The sequence below is a fragment of the Monodelphis domestica genome, chromosome 3 (assembly GCF_027887165.1).
Source record: "Monodelphis domestica isolate mMonDom1 chromosome 3, mMonDom1.pri, whole genome shotgun sequence".
NCBI lineage: Eukaryota > Metazoa > Chordata > Mammalia > Didelphimorphia > Didelphidae > Monodelphis > Monodelphis domestica.
In genome coordinates this window covers 459,116,031-459,139,075 of record NC_077229.1, presented here as the reverse complement: position 1 = coordinate 459,139,075, position 23,045 = coordinate 459,116,031, and the positions used below count along the sequence as shown (strand labels likewise).

The 23,045-nt window shown below is 37.5% G+C and overlaps 1 protein-coding gene across 3 annotated transcripts in view; it reads left to right on the top strand.

Annotated features, from left to right (window-relative positions):
• HAPLN1 (hyaluronan and proteoglycan link protein 1) overlaps positions 1-23,045 on the top strand; it is an 89,880-nt gene that overhangs the window by 53,471 nt on the left and 13,364 nt on the right. For 2 of the 3 annotated variants that reach the window (XM_007487344.3, XM_056824615.1), the window contains exon 3: positions 17,204-17,575. In XM_007487344.3, coding sequence (XP_007487406.1) covers positions 17,204-17,575 — 372 coding nt within the window. Of the gene's footprint in view, positions 1-8,691; positions 9,190-17,203; positions 17,576-23,045 lie in introns of those variants that run through there. The other variant, XM_016431573.2, reaches the window with a different exon arrangement.

Sequence of the window (23,045 nt, the reverse complement as noted above, 5' to 3'; positions counted from 1 at the left end):
GATGAGAGATTCCATTTAAAAACAAAACCATTATAGGATTAAATTATTCCTGGTGGGCCCAGATTCAAGTTACCCAATAAGACCTGTATTCATTGCTGCGGATGATATTTTCCTTTCTTGCAATGCAACCCTAGTGAGATTTAACCAAAATAATTTTTCTCATAGATAATAATAAATAACTCGACAGTTCAAGTTATTAAGCCAAGCTAGATTCACCTGAGCATTAGGATATATATATATATATATATATATATATATATATATAATCCTTCACTTTTCTTTGTCTTCTAAAGTCTGACTATGAGTAATCCCCTCAGAACTCTGAGAGAATACTTTAGGGATGAGCTGGACAAGAAGACCCACAGAGATTCATTTCAATTCTGAGATTCTGTGATTCTGGAGGCATTTGTCTTGTGGGAGTGAACTGAGGAACAGACTCCATAGTTTTGTGACTTAGAAGAGAAACTCTGTGCAAACATCCAGCTCCCCCCACCCCCACTATTTGTCAAATGGCTAATAGGGTATATTTTCCCCATGTCATAAATTTCAGAACAGATTTCCATATTACTCAGCATTTCAGGAAAACTAGACTAAGGGATTTGCTATAATTTATTTTTAAAACTTAAAAAATAGACAAATTTAATCAAAGCAAAGCAAGGCACTGGGTCACCAGCAAAGAATTTCCTCTTTGTTCTGTACAGAGTAGGCACTTAATAAACATCTGGGGTCTTTAAGTGAACTGAATCTACTCAGTATTATGTATTCTTGTACCATATAACTCTTTAAGTAAAATAATTCTTTTAATAGCAAATCTGCAAGCTAAATCCCCAAATAATACAGACTGGCTGTATGAACTCAAAATTATTCAAAAACGACCTGCCACATAGTAGGTACTTGGTAAACATTTATTGACTTACTGACTGCGAAAAGAAACCTTTTTGGACACAGTAAGACGAAAGAACATGGGATTTGAAATCCAAGGACCTGGTATCAAATCACTCTCCTTTTTACTACTTGTGTGACCATAGTGAGTCAATCAAACTCTCTGAGTCTCAGTTAGGGAGTTGGTGCCTATATGGCTGCCATCATCCCTATCAACCTGACTCATTTTTAAATAATTCTTTTGGTACTTGGTAATACTTTATGAGCCACATTGTTTTCAATGGGATAGTGCAGCATGTGCCATACCAAAGTGATCTGGTGAAAAGAACATTAGATTTGGGGTCAAAGATACAGGTTCAGAGTCTGACTCTGCTTACCCATGTGAACTTGGGCAAGCACCTTTACATTTGTGAGCCTCATTCTCTAGGTCAGTAAAATATGGGGGTCCTAACTAGATTCTAATTCCCCAATAATATAAATATTTCCTAATCCTGAGAAATGAATTACAGTATTGTAGCCAACAGGGATTGCCTAATGGCTCTTCACAGTTTGAGGTCACTTCCAGTTATCCTGTTGCACATGCTTTAATCTGACTCATGTTAAATACTGGAATGTAAGGGGGTACTCAAGAGATAATTGAAAGGAAACTTTCCCTCTGAAAGCAAACTGGGAAATAGTTCTGGAAGTGAAAGTGAAATATCAGAAAACTGAAGAAGATAACATTCCCTCTAATTCCTAAGGCTTTCTCATAAATTTAGTTTTCCTGTACACAGATAGAGAAAAAATTAATGAATTTTAGATAAAACTTGGATTTACAATTCGGGGCAGGAGTTGAATTTCATTAATTTTTAAAAATATTAATTGCATACCTAGGAAAGCAAATTTCTTCTCTTTCGCTCTGAGATCATTCAGAAGTCCAGAATTTTATTTCCATCTGTACCTTCTACTACTTTGCTCCACTCCTCACTCCCAATACAGAAAGTAGTGATTCTTGTGAGTAAGAGACTTAAGTTAATATTGTTATTGTCACTTTCATTTAATTTTTTTTTTATTTTTTCCTTATTCTTTTCTGTGCCTTTCTCTGAAACAAAACCATAGTGGATAAATTCTCCCTGGAGTTCTGCATTGAACCCTCCTCAATTCAAATCTACCAATTAAAATATTATTTGCTGATCCTTTTCAGTTGTCAGGCAAACATCAGGGAAACAATTTATGTTCATTTTCTAAAAGAGTGACCCCAGATAGGCAACAAAGAGCACATCTAGACTTGGTTTTATGTAGAGTTTGTGGAAGTCTTGATAAGTCAGAATCTGGATTTTATCAGAACGGGAAGAAACTTAAAGGCTATTTAACAAAGAAAACCTATATTTGAAAGCAATATTGCTAATGAACTATAGGTTTGTTTACTAAATTCTTTTTTATTTAAATTTATTTGTTGCATTAAAATATTCAGATAACTCTCCATCCCCATTGAAGAAGGCATCATTTGACAAAAAGATAAATGTATATAGAAAACTATGTCTTGCTTATTTCTGTTTGTCAGTTCTTTCTCTAGAGGGGGACATACAGCAAGTCCTCATAAAGAGAAAAATGGCTGTTCTAATCATCTCTCCTTACCAACAGAAGTCTACTTTTTTAAAAATTCTTCAAAAAAAAAGAAAAGTATTGTTGTTTTCAGGCATTTCTGACTTTTCCTGACCTAATTTGGGGTTTTCTTGGCAGAAATACTGGTGTGGTTTGTCCAGCTCGTTTTATAAATGAGAAAACAGAGGCAAGCAGGATGAAGTGACTTACCTAGGGTCACACAGTAAGTGCCTGCATCCAGATTTGAACCCAGGACATCTCTGTCTCTCGGGCTGGCTAGAGTGTTACATGGTGTTGGAAGAAGTAGTGTGACGGGTTCTAATAACAGATTCCTGTCCAGGGTACTCTGTTCATGTGGGTGGCCAGGATCCCTCACACCAAATGCTTTGTGTCCTTTGAATGTCTACTGAAACTGAGAAATAGTGAACTTTCAACTAGACATGTGAAACTCTAAGAGGTATTGGATTTGTATTCAGACTCTGCAACACTACCCTGTTCCTTATGTAATAACTGCAGAGTAGGGATCCTGTGGTGCAGAGAGCAGATAAAAAAGGAGGGGAGGGGATTTAATAATGCATGACCACAAGCCAGCCACACAGCCAAATGGTGAAGCTAGAACCACAGCACCCTCTTCCTCCCCAACCCCAAATCTATTTTTCCAACTTATCTGACTCCTGTTAAGAGTAGCCTTACAAACAGCTCAACAGACCCTCACACGAGGTAGGAAATGGTAGCAAGGTCAGGAACTATGCTGAGATGTGCTTCTGTGCTCTCCTACCAGCAAGAGATTAAGCATTATATTTAAGGGGAAGAACAAAGGCAAAGAGCTGGTGTTCTCTAAACCAATTCTGGCATGTCAAGAGAGTAGGTGGGATAAAGAGAGATAGATAGGGAGAGAAGGAAGGGATACAGAAGGAGCAAGGATCTCAGATCTAGAAGGGATTTGGAAGACTGTCTTGTCTCACCCTTTCATTTTATTTTTAAGTTATTTTGTTTTCCAATGAACAAATATTTTTCCACTCTCTCCTAATCCACCCACACTGGAAAAAAGAAAGAAACAAAATACCTATTTCAAATATGTACGATCATACAAAACAAATTACCATGTTGGCCAAGTCCAAAAACCTTGTATTGTACTCTTCATATTTATGTTGTCCATCACTTCTCTGTTGGAAGGTAGAAAGCAAACTTTGCCCTCTATCCTCTAGAATATTGGCTCATCATTGCTTCCAACCCCCTCATATAAAGAAACTAAAGCCCAGAGAGATTACATGACTTGCTGCTCAAGGACATATAAGCAAAGCATCCAAGATGAGATTTGAACCCAGATCTCTTATCTCCAAAACCCATGCATTTTCTCACTGTATCACAAAAGGAGTGTGACTACAGTGATCTGAGATCTTCAAATGCCTTCCCTCTTCCCCTGTCTTGTGCCATTCTGATACAACTCTCATCTGAGGAAGACACCAGGATGGCAATTATGTGTATATCCAAAGTATATGTATCTGCACTGGTGAACTGCCCTTGGGTCAGACACCAGTGCAGTCAGGAGAGTCTACAGCTGCCTGTCTGAGGCTGTGTTCTGAGAACAGTTCCCTTGCCCTTGAGGCAGGAAGTGGGGTATCCAACGTTTCTCGCTTTGAGCTATTGGAAGCAGAGAGTATAATTTTAGGTCCTTATAAATCAAGAACCTGACACCTCTGAGCAGTAAAGAGAGTCAATGAGTGGAAGAACCTCAGAAAGAAAACTCGTGAAGTTTTTTGGAGATAATGAGAAAATATTATGAATAACTTCATATTCTATGAAGTATCTGAGAGGTAATATGGAATAGGAAAAGTAGGACCGGTCTTAAAGTCAAGAAGTTCTAAGTGGACATCCAGCCTCTGACGCATACTGACTATATGACCCTTAACAAATCAGTCTGCATGTTTGCGTGCACATCATACTTGTTGTATATGTGTATATATGTGTATACATATACATACACATATGTGTGTAGGCATTTATATGTGTACATATGTATATACATAGTGTGCATGTATATGTATATACATATAAAATTTTTATATATGGTCTATTAAATGGATGGATGGATATAAAGATAAATGATAGACAGGTAGGCAGACAGATAGATAGATAGATAGATAGATAGATAGATAGATAGATAGGCAGACAGGTAGATGGAGAGAGAGAGAGAGAGAGAGAGAGAGAGAGAGAGAGAGAGAGAGAGAGAGAGAGAGAAAATTATGGGGTATTCCTGGAGGTAGCTTTTATGGGCTTAACACCCGAAATAGTTAAGTTTTCAGTTTGAGCATTTATACCTTGGAAATCAACACTCACTACAAATCAGGCTTGGAATTATTGTTTTGTTAATTATATAGATTTAGGAAAGTGATAAGTAAAATCTTAATAATACAAGTCAAACCTAAAAGTGTGTCCTGTGTTTGATGGCGGGAGGGGAGCCAGTTGTTATATATTTATTGGCCTGCCCCTGGATATATACACATACAAATAAATGCATATGTAAACAGAGATCTTAAATGGCATAGATACTCATAGATTTGTTACCTCATAAAAGTGAGGCAAAATTACATTTAACCCAAATAAACAGTTTAAACTATAATTGTCACCTGCACACATGGCTCTATTTCCCCTTGACTTTATGGTGTTTTTTTCTTCATTTATATATAACATATATATATATATATATTAGAGAAATTAATATGCATATAGTTCTAGACTGGTCCTGTGATTCCACAGGTCTAAGGGAATTTTCACTGAGGAAATCCCTTCAACTAACATAGGGTGGCACTTTCCCTGCAATCTGTGATCCTGGAGTGTTGAGTATTTTGCCCAGGGTCATGCATCCAGTAGGTATCAGAGACAAGACTTGATCTGAAGTCCTTCCTGGCACACTATTTCTGCCTTTCGAAATGGAGGTGTCTATAAACACAGGCATATAGCAAAAGCAAGAAGCAAAAGAGAAGTGCAATTTCCTTATTCATAAGCCTGTTGGTTTCCATGTATCTTCCTCAAATAATTACCTGTAAACTTGGCAGACAGTCCAAAACTTGCTTCAGTTTTCCTTTCCACACAAGGCGTCTTTACAAGCCCCATCCTTTCTTTCCTCACATCATGGGCCTCTTACTGAATTTTAAACTTTTTGATATCAAGAACACTATTTCAACCCTCCCTAAAATTCCAAGAAACTCTCCCCACACATAGCAAAATATTCCAGAGTCCTCAGAAAAGCCCAGATTAGTCATAGTAATGCCAACAGGTGTGAGAATCTGGACCTAATACTCCCTTCATGCACTAGGTGTTCTTTTTTCCTCTTTCCTGAATGTGTACATCCTCACAAGATTCAGGAAGCTGATTTGTTCAGCAGCAGCTGCCCCTGCAGCAGCGTCTCTGTCCTCCCTGCCCCCACCAAAGACCCAGTAAATCCATTTGGGAGCAAAGTGTCCCTTTTGTTGCAACTCTGCAAGATGCAAAGTTGACTCAGCTGAAGCTCTGACTGCCAGCTTAATGGCTTGATATCCCAGCAATTGCAACTGACACACAGCATCCTCTATGGTTTTACAAAATGTCAAGAAGAAGAGAATCTGCTCAGTCAGCACTTAAACTTTTTTATTTAAAAGTACATTGTCATGGCAGCAACAGAATTTTGTTTTTTTGGCTCACCTTCACATACTGTATCTAGCAAACTGGCCAAGAAGTTTTCTTCCTTTCTTTTTGGATCATACATACCAGTGATGTCAGTGGCATAGAAAATACCCTCCACTAATGAGGATTTGCCCCTGGTCTGCACTAGGTAATCTTTGAATTTATCTCTGGGAAGTCACCTTGGTAAGATAAAGGAATCATTAAATCCCTAGTCGTTGGGCAGACAGTCCTGGGTATTGATCAATGCAAATTTGAGAAAATGCAATGGTGACATTCTCAAAGATGACACTAAATACTAAGCAACTGTCAGGCTGATGTGTGTCCATCCCCAAGCAGCCTAACAATAATGTTCATATTAGCAAATCAGTTCAAATAAAGAAATATTCATCCTCTTGAGAAGCCATTGGATTAGGATAGACATGGAGGGAGGGAAAATGAAAACACCACCTTTTCTCCCATTATTTCATGTTCAGTTCCAAAGAGAAGCCAAAGCCCAAACTCTCTGATGTGAGAAGATTCACACTTCAGAATGGCTCTCTGTTTGCTACCAGAGCTGTGCTGGTTTCTTTAGCTGGACTGTTTCCTGGAAAGCAGTGGAAGCATTTGGCCCCAGGTTGAGCACATGACAGGATCCAGACACCCTAACACGAGGGCTCTTAACCTTTTTTTGTATCATGAACCCTTCTGGCAGTCTTGGTAAAACTTTCGGATCCCTTCTCAAAATAATAATTGTAACTAAGTACTAAAATAAGCTACAAAGAATATAAAGGAAACCCATTAAATTGATGTGTAAGATGAAAAAATTATTTTTTCCCATCCAAGTTCACAGACCCCCTGGAATCTCTGACAGACCCTTATCAGGGTCCCTGGACCCCAGCTTATGAGATCCTGTCCTTAAAAAAAGACTAGATATCATTTTGCACAGTCATATACCTTGGGATGTTAACACAGCAAGCAGAAAGTCTCACTGCCAAATCTACCAAAGTGATATAAATGATTTTGTTACATTAATTAGTAATCATATATTCAAAAGAAGATAATAAATAGTTTCTTTAGACTATAAAATTCTTAGCCTGGTATCCATGAACTTTATCTTTTAAAAATATTTTCATAGTTTATTTCTATGTAACAAATTTCCTTTATAAACCTATGCATTTTATTTTATGTATTTAAAAACATCATTCTGAAAAAAATGGCTCCATAAATTAAATAAACTGACAAAGGGGCTCATGACAAAAAATATGGAAAACCTCTGATTTAAGGAATTTGTAGCATGCTGTAAATTATTAAGTTTCCCCCCACCAAAAGCACTGGTTTTTAAACTGTACTGTCAAACAGAATTTTGTAGAAAGCTGTTGATAAAATCCAGCTGAGATTTTGCAAATTCCCATGATTCTCATATCCTTCAGAAAATTGTGTGTATGATCACATCATTTTCTTAAGCAAATGAATTCATTATCTGTATTCCATTAGAGAAGTCATCATAACTAAATATTTATACTCCGTTAAATGTTTCCATGTGAAAATAAATAATTTATTTTCAAAGAGCTCATAAAAATCATTTGCTAATATTTATCAAGTCTTCATAATTTATAAAAACCATAGTATATTCTAAAATTAAATTTCCTGGACTTCTGCTAAGCCTTCTTTCTCATGATTAAATCCTTTGACCTTGGCTCTATGTTTTCTTTTCCTTTCTTTTTCACTAATTGAGTGGAGGGTATAGTTTTACATTAAATGAATCAGAAACTCTTGATCTATATGCAAAATTCATAGGTAGGTACCCCAATACCCTGCTGATACCCTAAAAAGCAATTCTAAAGATATTCCTTATTAAGCTGAAATCACAATTAGGTAGATTAGTCTTGTACAGGAAGTTTTCTTATTAAAGGAGCAAGTTTCCCTTCATAATTCACCTATGGGTTTTGTCTATGAGATATGCAATATGGGAGAAAGTGAACTTTTGCCACTGATTTGTTCTGTGACCTTAGACAGGTCATTTTCCTTTTCTAGGTCCAGTTTCCTCATCAGTAAAATAAGGGTTTGGGACTCTGTGATTTCTAGGAATCTCTGCTTCCTGATAATTATCAACTAAATACCTCACTTATCCTTCTCTCCACTAAGAGGATATGGTCTATACAGACTCAGGCTTAGCTATGAGCTCATTAAGTAGCACTGCCATTAATTAAATGATGGGCCATTAATTAGAGCTTGATGATGAAGCACAACTTAGGTTAATGTTTAGATTTCTCTGTCTTCTTTGAAATATACATTTAAATCACCATGCAAATTCTTGAAAATGTAATACTAAGAATCTAACTTGCCCCATGGGTGAAATATACAGTTGTGTAATTTATCTGACTATGAGGAGATCTTCCTCATATGTTCCCAGCAACAATGAGACCACTTGTCATACCCTGCCTGTATTTCCTAATAAGCCCAGTAAATGGGGTACATTGATTAGATCATTTTATATTCATCTCCAGACTCTGGAATTGGCTGACTAGTTGGATAAGTCATTGTTCACAAAGATTCTAAGAACACTCCCAAGTAGTATGGCCAAGTAAGATTTTTCCTATCACCATTTCAGGATATACACACTTCATTTAATTCAATCTAATTTACACAGCTGGACTGCAGGATATGACAAAGAATCAGGAAGCTCCTGTTCCTCTCTGTTTTGGGTTGTCTGGAAAATGTTTCCAGTGGGCTAGGAGTATCATCAAAAGCCTTGAATCATCAAAGAACTGATGCGTGCCCTAAAAAAATACCCAAGAGAAAAGGCAGCCACAAAATGAAAAATTGCTAACAAACCCAGCTACCGAAACTGATAGCTACCTACCTGGAGAAAAATATAGTCATGGGCTCATCTCTACCAGGGAAACATCAATGATTTTTTTTAAGCAGCACAAGAATATCATCTTTTGATTAAATAGAAAGGGCCCTAAAAGTACTTAGTAAATGTCCATTGCTTGATTGAGCTAGAGTACTAACCACGTAAGGAGAAAGAAAGGGCAAGTGTACGCACAAGATCTGACAACTGCTTGAAAATGTCAGGTGAGAAGATAATAATAACAACAGTAATAGCTGGAAATTATATAATGCTTTAGGATTCGCAGAGCTTTACATATCTTACCTCATTTTATTCTCAAAACAACCCTGAGAGATAGATGCTCTGCTTTATAGGTGATGATATTTATAGATGAGGACACTGAGACAAATGAATAAAGCAAGTAAATGTCTAAGGCTAGATTTGAACTCAGATGCTGCTGACTCCAAATCTAGCACTCTTATTTAATTGAAGTTAGAATAACACTAAGGATCTAAACCTGGAAGAATAGGAGTTCCATTGACAGAAATGGGAAATTTAGAAGAGGGCTAACTAGGGAAAAGATACTGAGTTCAATTTCAGATATGTTGAGTTTGAGATGTCAAGGAGATCAAGTTCATTGTCCAAATAAGTAATTGAATCCAACAGTTTCTTTTAAGGTATTGGATTTTATTTTATTTTCCCCAGTTACTTGTAAAAACAGTTTCCAACATTTTTTAAAAATTGTTTTAAATCCTTACCTTCCATCTCAGAATCAATACTATGTATTGGCTCCAAGGCAGAAGAGTGGTAAGGGCTAGGCAATGGGGGTTAAGTGACTTGCCCAGGGTCACACAGCTAGGAAGTGTCTGAGGTCATATTTGAATCCAGGACCTCTCATCTCTGAGCCTGATTCTCAATCCACTGAGTCCCCCAGATGTCCCTCCAACATTTTTTAAAGAATACTGAATCTTGAATTCTTTCCCTCCCTCACTCCCTCCCCACCAACTCCCCACCCTTCCTGGGATGGTAAGCAATCTCATATAGATTTTGCATGGAATCCAGTCCTTTTAAATTAAGAAACCTGAATATGCTAAAACATCTGGTCTACTTTCTTGATCAGCTTCACCTACAGTCATACTTGAGTTTAAATAGTAGCCATCATGGTAGCCCACCATATCAGAAGTAATTAGTTTCACTGAGCAGTACTTATGTGGAAGGTAAATGTAGCAGTTTGCCCAAGAGACTACTTAATGGAAAACTGAAGCTGATAATTGTGAGCAAGGGAAGGTATGAGTCATGCTACATTGAAGGCCAGCTTGATACCACTCCAGTTAGATTTCCTATAGTACTACAAAGACTAGACTACATCAATAAGGACCAGATTGCCCTTCTAAGCCAAGATACCTCATTCAGTAAGGCAAAGAGATTGAACCATGCTCTAAAAATGGACCCAGGCATTCCAGATTAGAAGAAGACTTCATGTTGTGTACAAATCTGTATCAGAAAGATAATATTATCAGCAAAAATGTGAAAACTATTATTATTTTAAAGTTGATTTGAGGTAATATGCTCATTAATAGCACAATGGGTATAATATTTAAGTATATTCTTCAATGACACCCAAAATATTCCATTATATCCCCTTAGATTTAGAAATGTGAGAATTTATTCTTTATATGCTGTATTATTTTTATATCAGGGTCCTGGATTATAAAGGCTATCTTAGGGAGAATTCCTGAGCCAGGTCTGGCTCCATTCAGTCTCTAGAATTTTTTTCGTTCTCTTTTTCCTGAGGAAAGTAGTTCTTTCACAGACTGACTTACAGGAAACGGTCAATAATAATACTTTTCCTTGCCTGTGTGCAAAACATCACCCAGCTGTTTGGGGAAGCACTAACGCTTTGATGAACCACCTCTTAATTAGCAATCACCTCATCAATTAAAGATGTCCTAAGATGTTCAAGGGAGGGGATTGAATAATGAACTCCAAAAAATATAGATAGGTACATGGCCCAGGAGCTTCCATTTGTCTTACAATGGTCAAGAGAGTCATTTGACCTCAATTAGATGTTTTAACTGGTCAATTAAGAAACTATTTTAAAATTAAGAAAAAATCAGTCACTGAAGATAATTTTAATTGCTGAAGAATAAACACATCCTGAACTAATAGAAATACTTTCCAAACACTGATAGCTCTAGTATATTAGAGAAATTCTTGTAAAACAAAAGAAATTAGCATAAAAGTGTGGAGACATTACTTCACACCTTAGAACCCTCTTAACATCTACTCATACTCATACTATGAGCACCAAAGGACAAGAAAGTATTTTACTAGTCAAAGTTAGTTGAAACATACAGAAATAAATTTTTAAAAGGTTTGTGGGAAAACTTCATAATCTTTCATGTAGCATAATAGTAGTAGTCTCTTGGTAACCGAGGATGACAATTATCTTTGTGCGCTTTCATCTGTGATGTAGATGAGTGTGCACAAAGACACTTGTGCGTGAAGGAGATTTAAGTGGAAAAGTCGATGCACAGAGACAGTCCCACTCTCTCGGCATTGGAAGCCTGGGTCCAGTGGCACAAAAAGTCGTTACACCTGGAGACTTCCTCAGCTGCATTGGATGGCCATGTTGTCTTTTGTGCTCCAACACGCCCTAAGCATAATAGGTCCATAGTATTACTCTAGTACAAGGCAGAATGAGTAAAATTCCATAGGTGAAATAGGTGACATTTGAAAACTATTTCCATTTGGGATTCCTTTAAAAGAGGACAATCCGCATCAAAAGTCAGATTGCCAAAACTCCAAGACTCATAAAAGTACTAATGTCCCTATAAACCAAGTCATATATTCAACAATATCAACTTAGTAGCTATCTGTTGATACGGCAGAAGCTTGAAGCACATAAGTGGGACAGAAGAGAGCTACTAAATGGGGAAAGGAGGTAGTCATGGGAAATTTTCAAAGACCAGAGACAGCACAGTTCAGCTGGTCACTTATCTTCTTGGCATATTGGAGATGGACTGATTTGGGGCACTTCAATGAAGTCTCTGTGTATCAGAGAAGAAAGGAGTCAGCACTGATGATAATTACTTAGAATAATATCTAGACCCTTTATGAGATTGAAATATTGACTGGTATACAATTTCTTCTTCTCCCGCCACCTTTTTTCTTTATGTCTTTTATTAAAACAGCATGATAGTGGCCACCTATGAAATAGGTGATTCAGTGGATTGAGAACCAAGCCAAGGTTCTGGGTTCAAATATGCCCCCAGATAATTCCTAGCTGTGTGACCCTGGGCAATTAAGCTGCTTAACCTTAGTTGCTAGCACTTTCTGGTCTTCTGCCTTGGAGTCAACATCTAGAATTGAATCCAAGACAGAAGATAAGGGTTTAAGAGAGTAAAAAAAAAAACAGCATGATTTGCTTAAGTTAGTGATGAGGTCATGAAGATCAATTCTGATAGAAAAGTCACAGAAGAGGCAGGTTAGAGGCACCTTATTGCTCCTCCTCTATTGTTAAAAGCCCTCTAATCTAAATCAACTATCTCATAGAAGTTCTAGTAATTCTAACCTATGTTGTTTTTATTTACTGAAGCTAATTCCTTTGTGTTCTCCAGATTTCACAGCAGTTTTTAAAAAGATAATGAGAACCAAAGTGGTTCAGTGGGTTCACATCAGTGCTCTCACCAGGACCAGCTTGCTTCCCCTGGAGAAAACCATGGTCTCTGTAGGAGAGCACATCTTTCAAGTCTCAGTCATCAACCACCTCCCATAGTAAAAGCAGTCGAAACTGTCAGAAATTATTATGGTGCCTTCCTTTATTTCCCCTGCAGACATTTTTAATGTGCTGTGTAGTTTTCCAGGTAATTTGTAATCTCAGTGGCCATTCTGGTCATAATTATGGAAAGGCATCATTCAAGTGTCTGCATATGTTATTTGGTACTGGAAAGGAAACGGGGAGAGCATCCACTTGTATCATAGTTAGTTTTACATTTTGCAGCTTTTAAAGGGAAGTTTAATCATTCTCTTCTCCAGTGTAAAGTCTGATTTGGCCTTTTTACACTTCAAGGCTTTTATTACCATCCTATTGATCCAATCATTTTTATTTGAACACTTAAATCAAATTCATCTGGTTATCTTTGACTAATAGCGGGTTAAGGTGGTATTCCTCCTGGGTGTATTTTCTTTTCAACAAATGATTTAACTGCTAGACATGTTCTGTGACTTAACACAAAATAATGAAGTCTTATAAGTATTTCAAGTTCTCTAATAAGCAGATGAGGGGGCCCAGCTAACTTTGCCCTGGCTTGAAGAATTTATCTTGTTACTCTTTGAAGCTGTGTCCACATCATTCACTGTAAATGTGTGGGGGACTTGGGGTGCCCTTTGGAATCACCCAACATTAGTACCATAGCCTAATATTTTCAACTACACAGGTGATTTAATCCAATGCTTTACCTTCATGCTCAATACTAAAGCGCCTCCTTTCTTACTACAAATGTAGAAGAAAAAGACTGCCATGTGACATGTTTTTACTTTCTCAGAACAGGAGACGTTCAAAGAGGTGGGGGCACCCACAGCAGATTTGGTCACTTCTAGAATACTGTCAGTGATAATAAATCCTCTTCCATTTTGCCAAGAAAAATTTAGATGTCTCAGTTGCTTTGCATAATATGCTTTGTTTGTTAAAAGTTATTTATTTATTATTCTTTATAAATAAAACATCAATGCCTTTTAGCTGGAACCAAGACATGCTTTCATTACACTTAACTCCTACACTGATTTTTCGCGTCCTCTTTCTGTTCTTTCATTCACTTGATGTGTTTTTACCCTCCCCACAGGGGACACAGGAGGGTTTTTTTTTTTTTTTGGTTTGTTTGTTTTTGCGCTGCCAGGAAGACTGGAATAGGTACAAAGTCTCTGCTCAAAGTCAGAATAAGCTACCGAGAAAAAGTCCATGAGGATTAGGAAGTGAGTGGGTTGGTACAGTTGACCCCTGACCCTCACAAACAAAATCAAATAGCTGCTAAGGTTTTAGTGCACCAACTACTATTTGGGGAATATTTGCTGAGAAAACATCTCCTTTGAAGAGATTCTAATTACTTTTTCAAGGGTGCAAAAGGAGGCTTGTGCCTGTTTTGTGTGGGGAAAGTCAGTATTTCCTGCCCATCTATCCATTTCCTTGTTCCAGTGCCAGCATTCACCAAAGCCCCAACTCAATTGCTTGCCCCATGACTCCTAGAAGGTGAAGATTTGCAAAGCATTTGATCTGCCCTGCCTCCTTCGTACGTTGAATAGGTATCAGAGACAAGATTCCAACCTGGGTCACCCATGACTATGAGTTCTCATGGCAACCTGCTTGTGCCTCCTTTGCCCTTGCTACCTCCTGCTTTGTGCCATACCCCCTCTTGTGATTCTAAAATCTTAACCAGGGATGGTGAACCTAGTGCACCAATGCTTTCTAAGGACTCAAAAATGTTTGAGAGAAGGAATAATCTTCTCTTACACTCCAGTAAGATAACTAAATGGTCAGTTTAGTTTTACTGAATATTTATGGCCTGCCCATTTTCAAGAGGTATCAAGATGGCTTCTAAGTTAAAGTGATGCAAAGTAATATATTCTGAGACAAAATAAATTTCGTGGAGTAAATAGATGCTCTCAGCCCTTGAGATGATACATTCCTAGAGCTCAGGACTCTAAATTAGAAGACTACAAAATGAGGAACATGAAGAAGAGCTAGGCTTGTGATTCCATCTTCAGTCATGTACTGAATAAAAGGATGTTGAATCTGGAGTCAGAAAACCTGGGTTCAAATCCTGCCTCTCTCTTTGGCTACCTCATGTGTCTTTGGTCAAAGGCCATTTCACTTGATTAGGCTTCAGTCTCCTCATCTGCAAAGGGAGAGGATTGGATGACATGATCTCAAAGGTCTCTTCATCTCTTTCCCTCAGCTGCTTTGTGGGATTCTGGGAGGAAAAGGCTGCTAACAAAAGGGATTGTATACTGGTTTTTGTTTTGTTTCATGCTTGACCTGCCTGGCATAGGAATAATACTATCCCTGGCATACGGAAATGTATTTCATTTTCTTTTTAGTTTAGTCACAGGTGTACAATTACATCGCCTTATTTCAAAATGTCTCTGAAGGAGAATGACTGCTACTTCCTAGTGTTTCTGGTCTCTTAAATGAGTCACCAAAAGCATAAGCAGTCCTCAAGAGCTCTAAGGATCTAAGACAGGAAGGACAATGACAGCCTCGACTGAAAGCAAGCCTTGTGGGCTTTGGAGAGCTTTGCCTGAACAAAGGAGGAAGGAGTCCAGGAGTTTCTCTGGAGCTTTCTCATCTGCATCCCTTGCACATCCTCTAGGGGCTTTCTCAAGGACGATGCACAAAGCACATTCTCTAGTGCTGCTCACCGGGGGAAACCCCAGGGCCGGCCAGGATCAGAAGACAGCAGCCGCTGCCTCTAAAAAAAGAGCAGACCTGCTGATGTTGCACACTGCAGAGTTGTGAGTCTCTTTTGAAGGCAGTTAAGACCTTGAACCAAGGATGTATGAATGAAAACTGAGAGGACAAAAACAAGAGACAATATAGAGTAGAGGATTCTAGAAACTGGCAACACTCAGAAGATTAAGGATTAGAGGAAATGAAAGAGCTGCATCTAGGAATGTGGACATCTAGACAAGAGTTTAGTGTTGGGGCAACATTAGGTCCCCACATTTTGTGGAATCCTTATTGTACCTTTTCAAATTTTTGTTCCAAATCATTCCTTTTGAATAGTCTCTGGGGCTGATGCTTTGCATCCTGGTGCAAAGAGATGTATGTTGCTTTAAAAAAGAAATTCTCCAGTGGTATGTCTCACAAAGTTATGAAAGTTTGTACCTGCTTGTGACTGTAAAGTGATGCTTAACGCTTTGAGTTCTTAGGGTAACACACCATTATGAATACAAGGCATAACATTTTACTCTTTTGCTAGATACTTCACAAAATTATACTAGAGATGCTGTCTGGATGAAAAGAATCTGCTTACTTTTCTTGAATTTTTCTTGTTTACTTTTAGCAGTTACTTAGTCCTGGCGTTCCTGTTGACCCTACTTAGTTATATCCTTTTGTTAAAATTTCCCTCTGATTTTTATTTTTTAAATAATTTTCCATGGTTATATGATTCATTTTCTCTTCCTCTGCTCTTCCCTCTGTCATCCTGCAGCTGACAAGCAATTCCATTGGGTTGTAGTTGTGTTATCACTTGAATATTTTTAATATTGAAAATTTCAGAAAACAAATAGTCAAATAAGTTGAACCTATATAATTTTGAAGCTCAAGTTTTAGAACCTTAAGTGTTATTTTATTCTTAATATCAAAGATTCCTTAAAGTATACATATAAAGTAATTATTAGCTATATGTATACATATATTTCCTGTGAGTAAAAGGTGTTTCAATAAATATATCTTTTTATGTGCCTTACTTATGCTATAGTATATGAGGTAAGTCTGTGTACTAGTTACAAGGAATACGAAGTTGAAAAAAATATAGGCTCTGCCCTCAAAGAGCTTATAATCTAATCATATATGCATGTAACACAAGTACAGCATATTCATAAACAAATGTGTAACCCTCTCCTCATTTCACTTCCTTTCCTTCTTTAAGGGAAAGGAAAGAGCAAACCATAGGATCATGTCTTGGGCTTGCCCACTCACTTTCTTAGATTGGATCTCCCTGCCGTGCCTTTATTGCCAATGGGGGAAATAAACAGTCAAAAAGCAGAGGAGGGAATTGACCCAGAAAGGGAACTGAACTAGGATGAGGCTAATGTGCAAAAATTGGGAAGAAGCAACATGGTGCAGGACCCTGGACATAGGATCAAAGGATCTAGATTCTAATCTCAGCTCTGCTATTTACTGCTGGTGTGACCTCGAAGAATCACTTTACTTCACTAGGATTCAGGTTACACATACTGAAAATAAAGGAGTTGGAAAAAGTGATTCCTTCCAGCTACATATTTATGAACCTTTGATGCTATATGACTGATTAGTCTGTAAGCTTCGTGAATTCAGTGACCGGGTCTTATCCAAATTCTATATCTCAGTGGACAATCTGCATTTATTGAATTGAATTGAATGAGTGAGTAATAGCTCACAATTTAGAAAAAAGAACATTTAACCCTATCTTTTGTCTAATGTTTAGCATGCCAAATTCTATTTTGTAAAAGTAAAACAATAGATTAATGATGTATTTTTGTTTTTCTTTCTAATAACAGCAGAAAATGGCCCCCGTCTACTTGTGGAAGCAGAACAGGCAAAAGTCTTCTCACACAGGGGTGGCAATGTCACACTGCCATGTAAATTTTACCGCGACCCCTCAACAATTGGCTCAGGAACCCACAAAATCCGAGTCAAGTGGACCAAGCTCACTTCAGATTACCTCAAGGAAATAGATGTTTTTGTTTCCATGGGATACCACAAGAAAACATATGGCAGCTACCAGGGGAGAGTATTTCTGAACAGAGGCAGTGAAAATGATGCCTCCCTTGTAATCACAGATATCACCCTGGAGGATTATGGGAGATACAAATGTGAGGTGATTGAAGGATTAGAAGATGATACAGCGGTTGTAGCCTTGGATCTACAAGGTAGGTAGCCGCCAAGATTGTTAAATACAGGAATGCTAATAAGCCAGCAATTTTCTTTTCCCCAATATAATAATAACTAATGGTTTCCATGGTTATAACATCTAACCCTAAAGTCCTTGCTTAGCATGGGTTCTTATTTTTCAGTCAGCCTGTAATTCCATTTTTTCCAGTTTGAAATGTGCACACAATTGATGTGCACATAATGGAGGCTATTTGTAACCAGGAGAAACGTGCGATGGAATTGAATTAGCAATATTCAGAATCAGCTTCATGTTATTTTAAAATTTAAATCCCATTTCATGGTTATTGAGAAATTCAGATTGGATACTCTTTAGGCAGATCCTAAAATTAACTCTGAGTCTCAGAATAATGACTTTTTTTTTTAACAAACATCTGCTAACATAAATGCATGTTAATTCTATTCTATGAAATGGTTGTGAAACTAATTTAACAATTAAGTAGCCTCTGGATTTATTTTGACCTTTTGTAAAAAGTGTTCACTTAAAAACTCATCCAGAATCTTTTTTTTTTACCATTTGTATATATCACAATATGATATATAACATAATAATAACATACATATTTGTTATGAACATGTAATAAATTATAAAAATATACTTCTCCAAGAGAAACAAATTTTCATATTAGCTATATCCAAAAATCTGTCTCATTCTTTTTATTTTCTGTGCCTCTCATGTCTCCCTTCCCCAAGAAGGCAGGATGTACCTATTTTATCATATAATGTATAATTCCCTGTTGAAGAGATATACTGCTCAAATCTTCTTAATTATAAATACCCAGTATTTAAAACATTCTCATTCACTTTCACAATAAGTGGCAAAAAAATGATCATTTTGACTACGTTTTTAAATAGTTTCTATATCATCTTTGTCCCATAAGTTTTCTTTTGTACATTTGGATAGAGGATCTTTACACATGTGACTTGTGGACAAAAAAAAAATCCATGATTTGTCTACTCAAAGGGCAGTGAAAATTTTTGTTTCCTGGTACTCATTTATTGTGTTCCACTGTATATGTGGGAGTTTCTTTTAATTATGTGTACCATGTCTAACCAAGTCAGAGACGGAAAATCAAAAGGAATTTAATTGTTACAAAACAACCTCTCCCATTATCCCCCTCAAAAAAATCCCCACTACAACCAGTTCATGTTCATCTGGCATTTGCTTGGAAATCAGCAAGAAAGGGGAAATTGGCAGGACCTTTCACATCTGGAGAGTCTGAAATGTTAGCAGTATTTTTTCCCTAAAAATTAAACCTAACGTAGAATCTTTGCAACTTCTGCTTTTGCTCTGAATTCTGCTCTCTGGTACCACACAAAATGAGCCCAATTCTCCTCTTAAAACAGATTTTTATATCCCTCTGGAATTGCCCATTTCCATATTAAACATCTCCAGTTTCTTTAGTTAGTTTTCTGAGGATGAACATCTAAAACCCTTTCCTGTCATAGATCCTCTGGACACTCTCCAAATAGTGGATCCAGAGTATGTTAGAGATAGCTTACCTTGTTTTTAACACAATGTTTAATAAACTATCATATGGTAATCGTCTGGGGAAGATAGCGAGATATAGGCCATATGATAATGTAATAATGGTTGTGCTCAAATATCAGGCAAGAACACGATATTCTAGGTTTCGTTTTATGAAGGAAGAATAGTCGGTTTATCACTTCCCTATTCCTAGGACCTCTACTCCTCTTAATGCTGTGTAGGATTACATTAACTGTTTTAAATTAATTTGCTATTGGCTCAACCTAGTTTTTGTTTTTAAATAATGAACTCCTGTCTACCCATGCCTCCCTATCTTGAATTTGTGGTCAATTTGTGGTCAGTGTCTTCAACACTAGTCCAGATTTTTACATTTGTCCCATTAAGATTTATTAGTTTAACAGTTTCAGCCCAATTTGGGGGCCAGTTAAGATATTTTTGGACCTTTACTGTCTTCTTTTCTTATTCAGTGACTTTACTTGTGTCCAGCTCTCTGATATTCTATTTCGGATTTTCTTGGCAAAGATATTGGAGCAGTTTGCCATTTCCTTCTCCAGTTCATTTTACAGAAAAGGAAACTGAGGTAAAAGAGGTTAAGTGAGTTTCCTGGGTTGCAGAGCTGTTAAGTATTTTAGGCTGCACTCAAACTCATGAAGATAGGTCTTCTTGATTCCAAACCCAGTGCTTTATCAACACTGTGCCACATAGCTGCCCAACTCCATCATTTGATATTAGTTTTCCTCCCTAGCTGTGTGTCATCTGAGTAAAGCAAGTAATGCAAGGCAGTCTGACCTAGTGAATTGTGAATTGACCAGTTCAAGAAGAAAAGATGTAGGCTCTTCCTCTGACATACACCCTGGTTGTGTTACCCTGTGCAAGTCACTGTATACCTCAGTCCCCTAAGGCAGTGGCATTCTGTACTGTTCCTCAATCTGTATTTCCTTCCTTAAGGAAATTACAGGTCTAGTTCTCTACTTTGTCCCCTTCACACCCACCAAAAAATATTGTCTTGATTTCGCAGCTCCTGATTACAATTCACCTTCTGTTTTCCTTGTTTTCACTTTCTTTTATTTTCAGATACTGAGAAACCCCCCTTTACAGTTACTCAGATAAAACCCTATTTCTGGTATATCAGAGATGAGAGAAATTATTAATAATAGTTGATTAGTTAGGAGAATTTTGTGAAAGTGAAAAACCATTCACTTATTCATTCATCTATTCATCAAATACCTACTATGTGTCCATCATTGTGATGAGTACTGAGAAGGATGCAAAACCTTCAGAAAGTGGCTGTATCCTCTTAAAGAGCTTAGGATACAGTTAGGAGATAAGGTTAATGAAGAAGTGAAAAACTGACAGTGAACAATAATTAAAATGTTTTTAATTGCATAGAACAGAGAATTATTGCTGAAAGATTTCAGAAAAGGCAAGAGGTCAATTGTGGGCCAGAGTGATCAAAAAGGACTTCATGGAAGAGATGGATAAAATGGAAATGAGAGGGAAGATTTTCCAACAGGGGAAAACAACATGAATAGTCTCAGGATTGTGTTCCAGGGAGAGTAAGAAAACTTCTCTGACATTAGCAGAAGATTCATACTGCAGAGCAATGGCATCCAAAGTAAAGGAATGGGGAGAGGGAACAAGCATTTATTTAGCACCTACTTTGTGCCAGGCACTGTGTTAAGCTCTTTTCAAATATCCCACTTGACCTTCCCAACAACACTGAGGAAGGTGCTATTGTTATCCCCTTTTTATAGTTGAGAAAATAGAGACATACAATTGAGTGACTTGCCTATGATCACATAGCTAGTTACTTATCTGAAGCCAAATTTGAACTCATGTATCACTGAATCTAGGCTTAGTATTCTATATACACTGTGCCATTTTGCTGCCTCTAAACAATCAAGTTTAATTTTCTGGAAGCCAGAATGCCAAGATAAGGAGTACTGGATCCTATTAACATTTGAAAGTCTCTAGAGGTTTCAGGTAACATTCTGGGATTGTCATACAGAATTACCTCAGAAAAAAACACCATTAAGATGTTGGACTCTCTCTTGCTAATTCTGATATTTATAGAGTGTGTTAAGCTATGCAAAGGACATGTATCATTTCATTTGATCATCACAATGACTCCATAAGGTAAATACTCAAATATTATCACCCTTTTGCAAAGGAGGAAATTGGTCCAAAGAGAAGTTAAGTGAGAAAAAAAAACCCTATGCTATTCATAAACACTCACTTCTTATTTCTTACCAGTACTCAGCTGAGCATCTAGCATCTTCCTTAAGTATGTCATGATATGAAAGTCATCAGTTCGCATTTAGGCAAGGCATTTAGGCAAGTTTTCCCTCTCATAGGACAAACAGAAATATAATAATAATAATATAAAAATATAATAATAAATTCACCTGTCTTGATTTAATGTCAAATATTAGTATTACCAAGAAGTCTCACCACTGTTATGACATAATGGAAAAGTCCTAAATCCATAATTGTCTAAATTATTCCATTATATTATATGGGAACTACTCTTAAGAGATGACCACTTATGGCAGCTTACTTTTTCCTAGGGGCATTCCTTTGCTAATACATAAATATATCTCTCTCTTTCCAAATCCCTCAGCTGAATAGAAAAAATGAAGGGTGTCTATGTTAGACTTAGAGATTTAGAAAGTAATAGAAACAGGTGAGGATAAATAGGATAGAGAGAAGGTGGTGATAGAAGAATTCCAGAAAAAGTATATGGCAGTGGTGGCAAACTTATGGCATAGATGCCAATGATGGCACACAGAGTGCTCTCTGTGGGCACTTGACCACTCTTCCCACCCCAGAGTTTGTTATTAGAAAGGCAGAGGGACCCATGCAGAGCTGCTCCCCTCCCCCTCTCTACCATGTATGATGACTCTTTTCCCATCCCCTGCCCCTCTTCCCAGCAGCCCAGTGCCCAGGGGGTAAGGTGGGAGGCTCACAGGTGGCAGAGCTGGAGGGGAGCAGAGCACTCTGGCCACTCCCCTCCTCTCTACACTTGCTGAGGACATTCCTAACTTCACCTGCTACTCCATCTAGCAGCCCAATGGTAGTGCTTCCTCCCTCCCCTTTGTGGAGTAAGTGGGGGGAGGCAGGACACACCCAGCACTTGGTGTGGGGAAAGGGGCATGGCACATGGTCTCTGGCAGGGACAGTGGGGACAGCACAGCACTCAGTCTCTGGGGTGGAGTAGAGACAGGGTCCAACATTCCATCTCTAAAAGGTTTGCCATCACTGGTATATGGGAAGTAAGTTTCCATAATTGTGGCTTTCACCAAATGTTTATACTCTCCATTTCCTCTAGCTACTCCCAATTGCATCAGTCTTTCAACATAGTTATTTGAGAAGGTTACTATGTATTTAGCACCATGCTAAATGTTTAAGTGTATAAACTTGCAAGTAAAATTCCTATTCTCTAGAGAATTGTAACCTCTTTTTTTCTCTTTACCTTTCTTGGATCAATAAGATCCCCTGGAATCTGTATATACATTAGAGCCCTTCACAAAGCCCTCCACATGTCTATTTGTTGGAATTTATCAAATAGTCAGGTTTAAGTTCCAGGTAGAGAGATTGAAATTTACCATGAGTAGCAAATTTATTTATGACCTGTAGAACATATTGAGCTGTTTAAGATTATAACTGAACAAATACTCCCCCTCTCCTTCCCTGTCTCTCCACCAAAAATAAAAAGGCATAAAATAGGTTAAAAACAAATAATTCTGATATCAGCATAGTTACTGAAGTTCTTAGCCTTCTTTGTGTCATGAGTCTGAGAGTGTGCTGGAGTCAGTCTGAACCAACTCATGAAATCTAATTGTTAAATTTTTCAGTGTGAGCATTTATTTCTCAGAAGCCAGAAAACACAAACAAATCAGGACTTGAATTATTATTTTGCTAATTTCTATACTTAAGAAAGTGATGGAGAAAATGTTAATGAT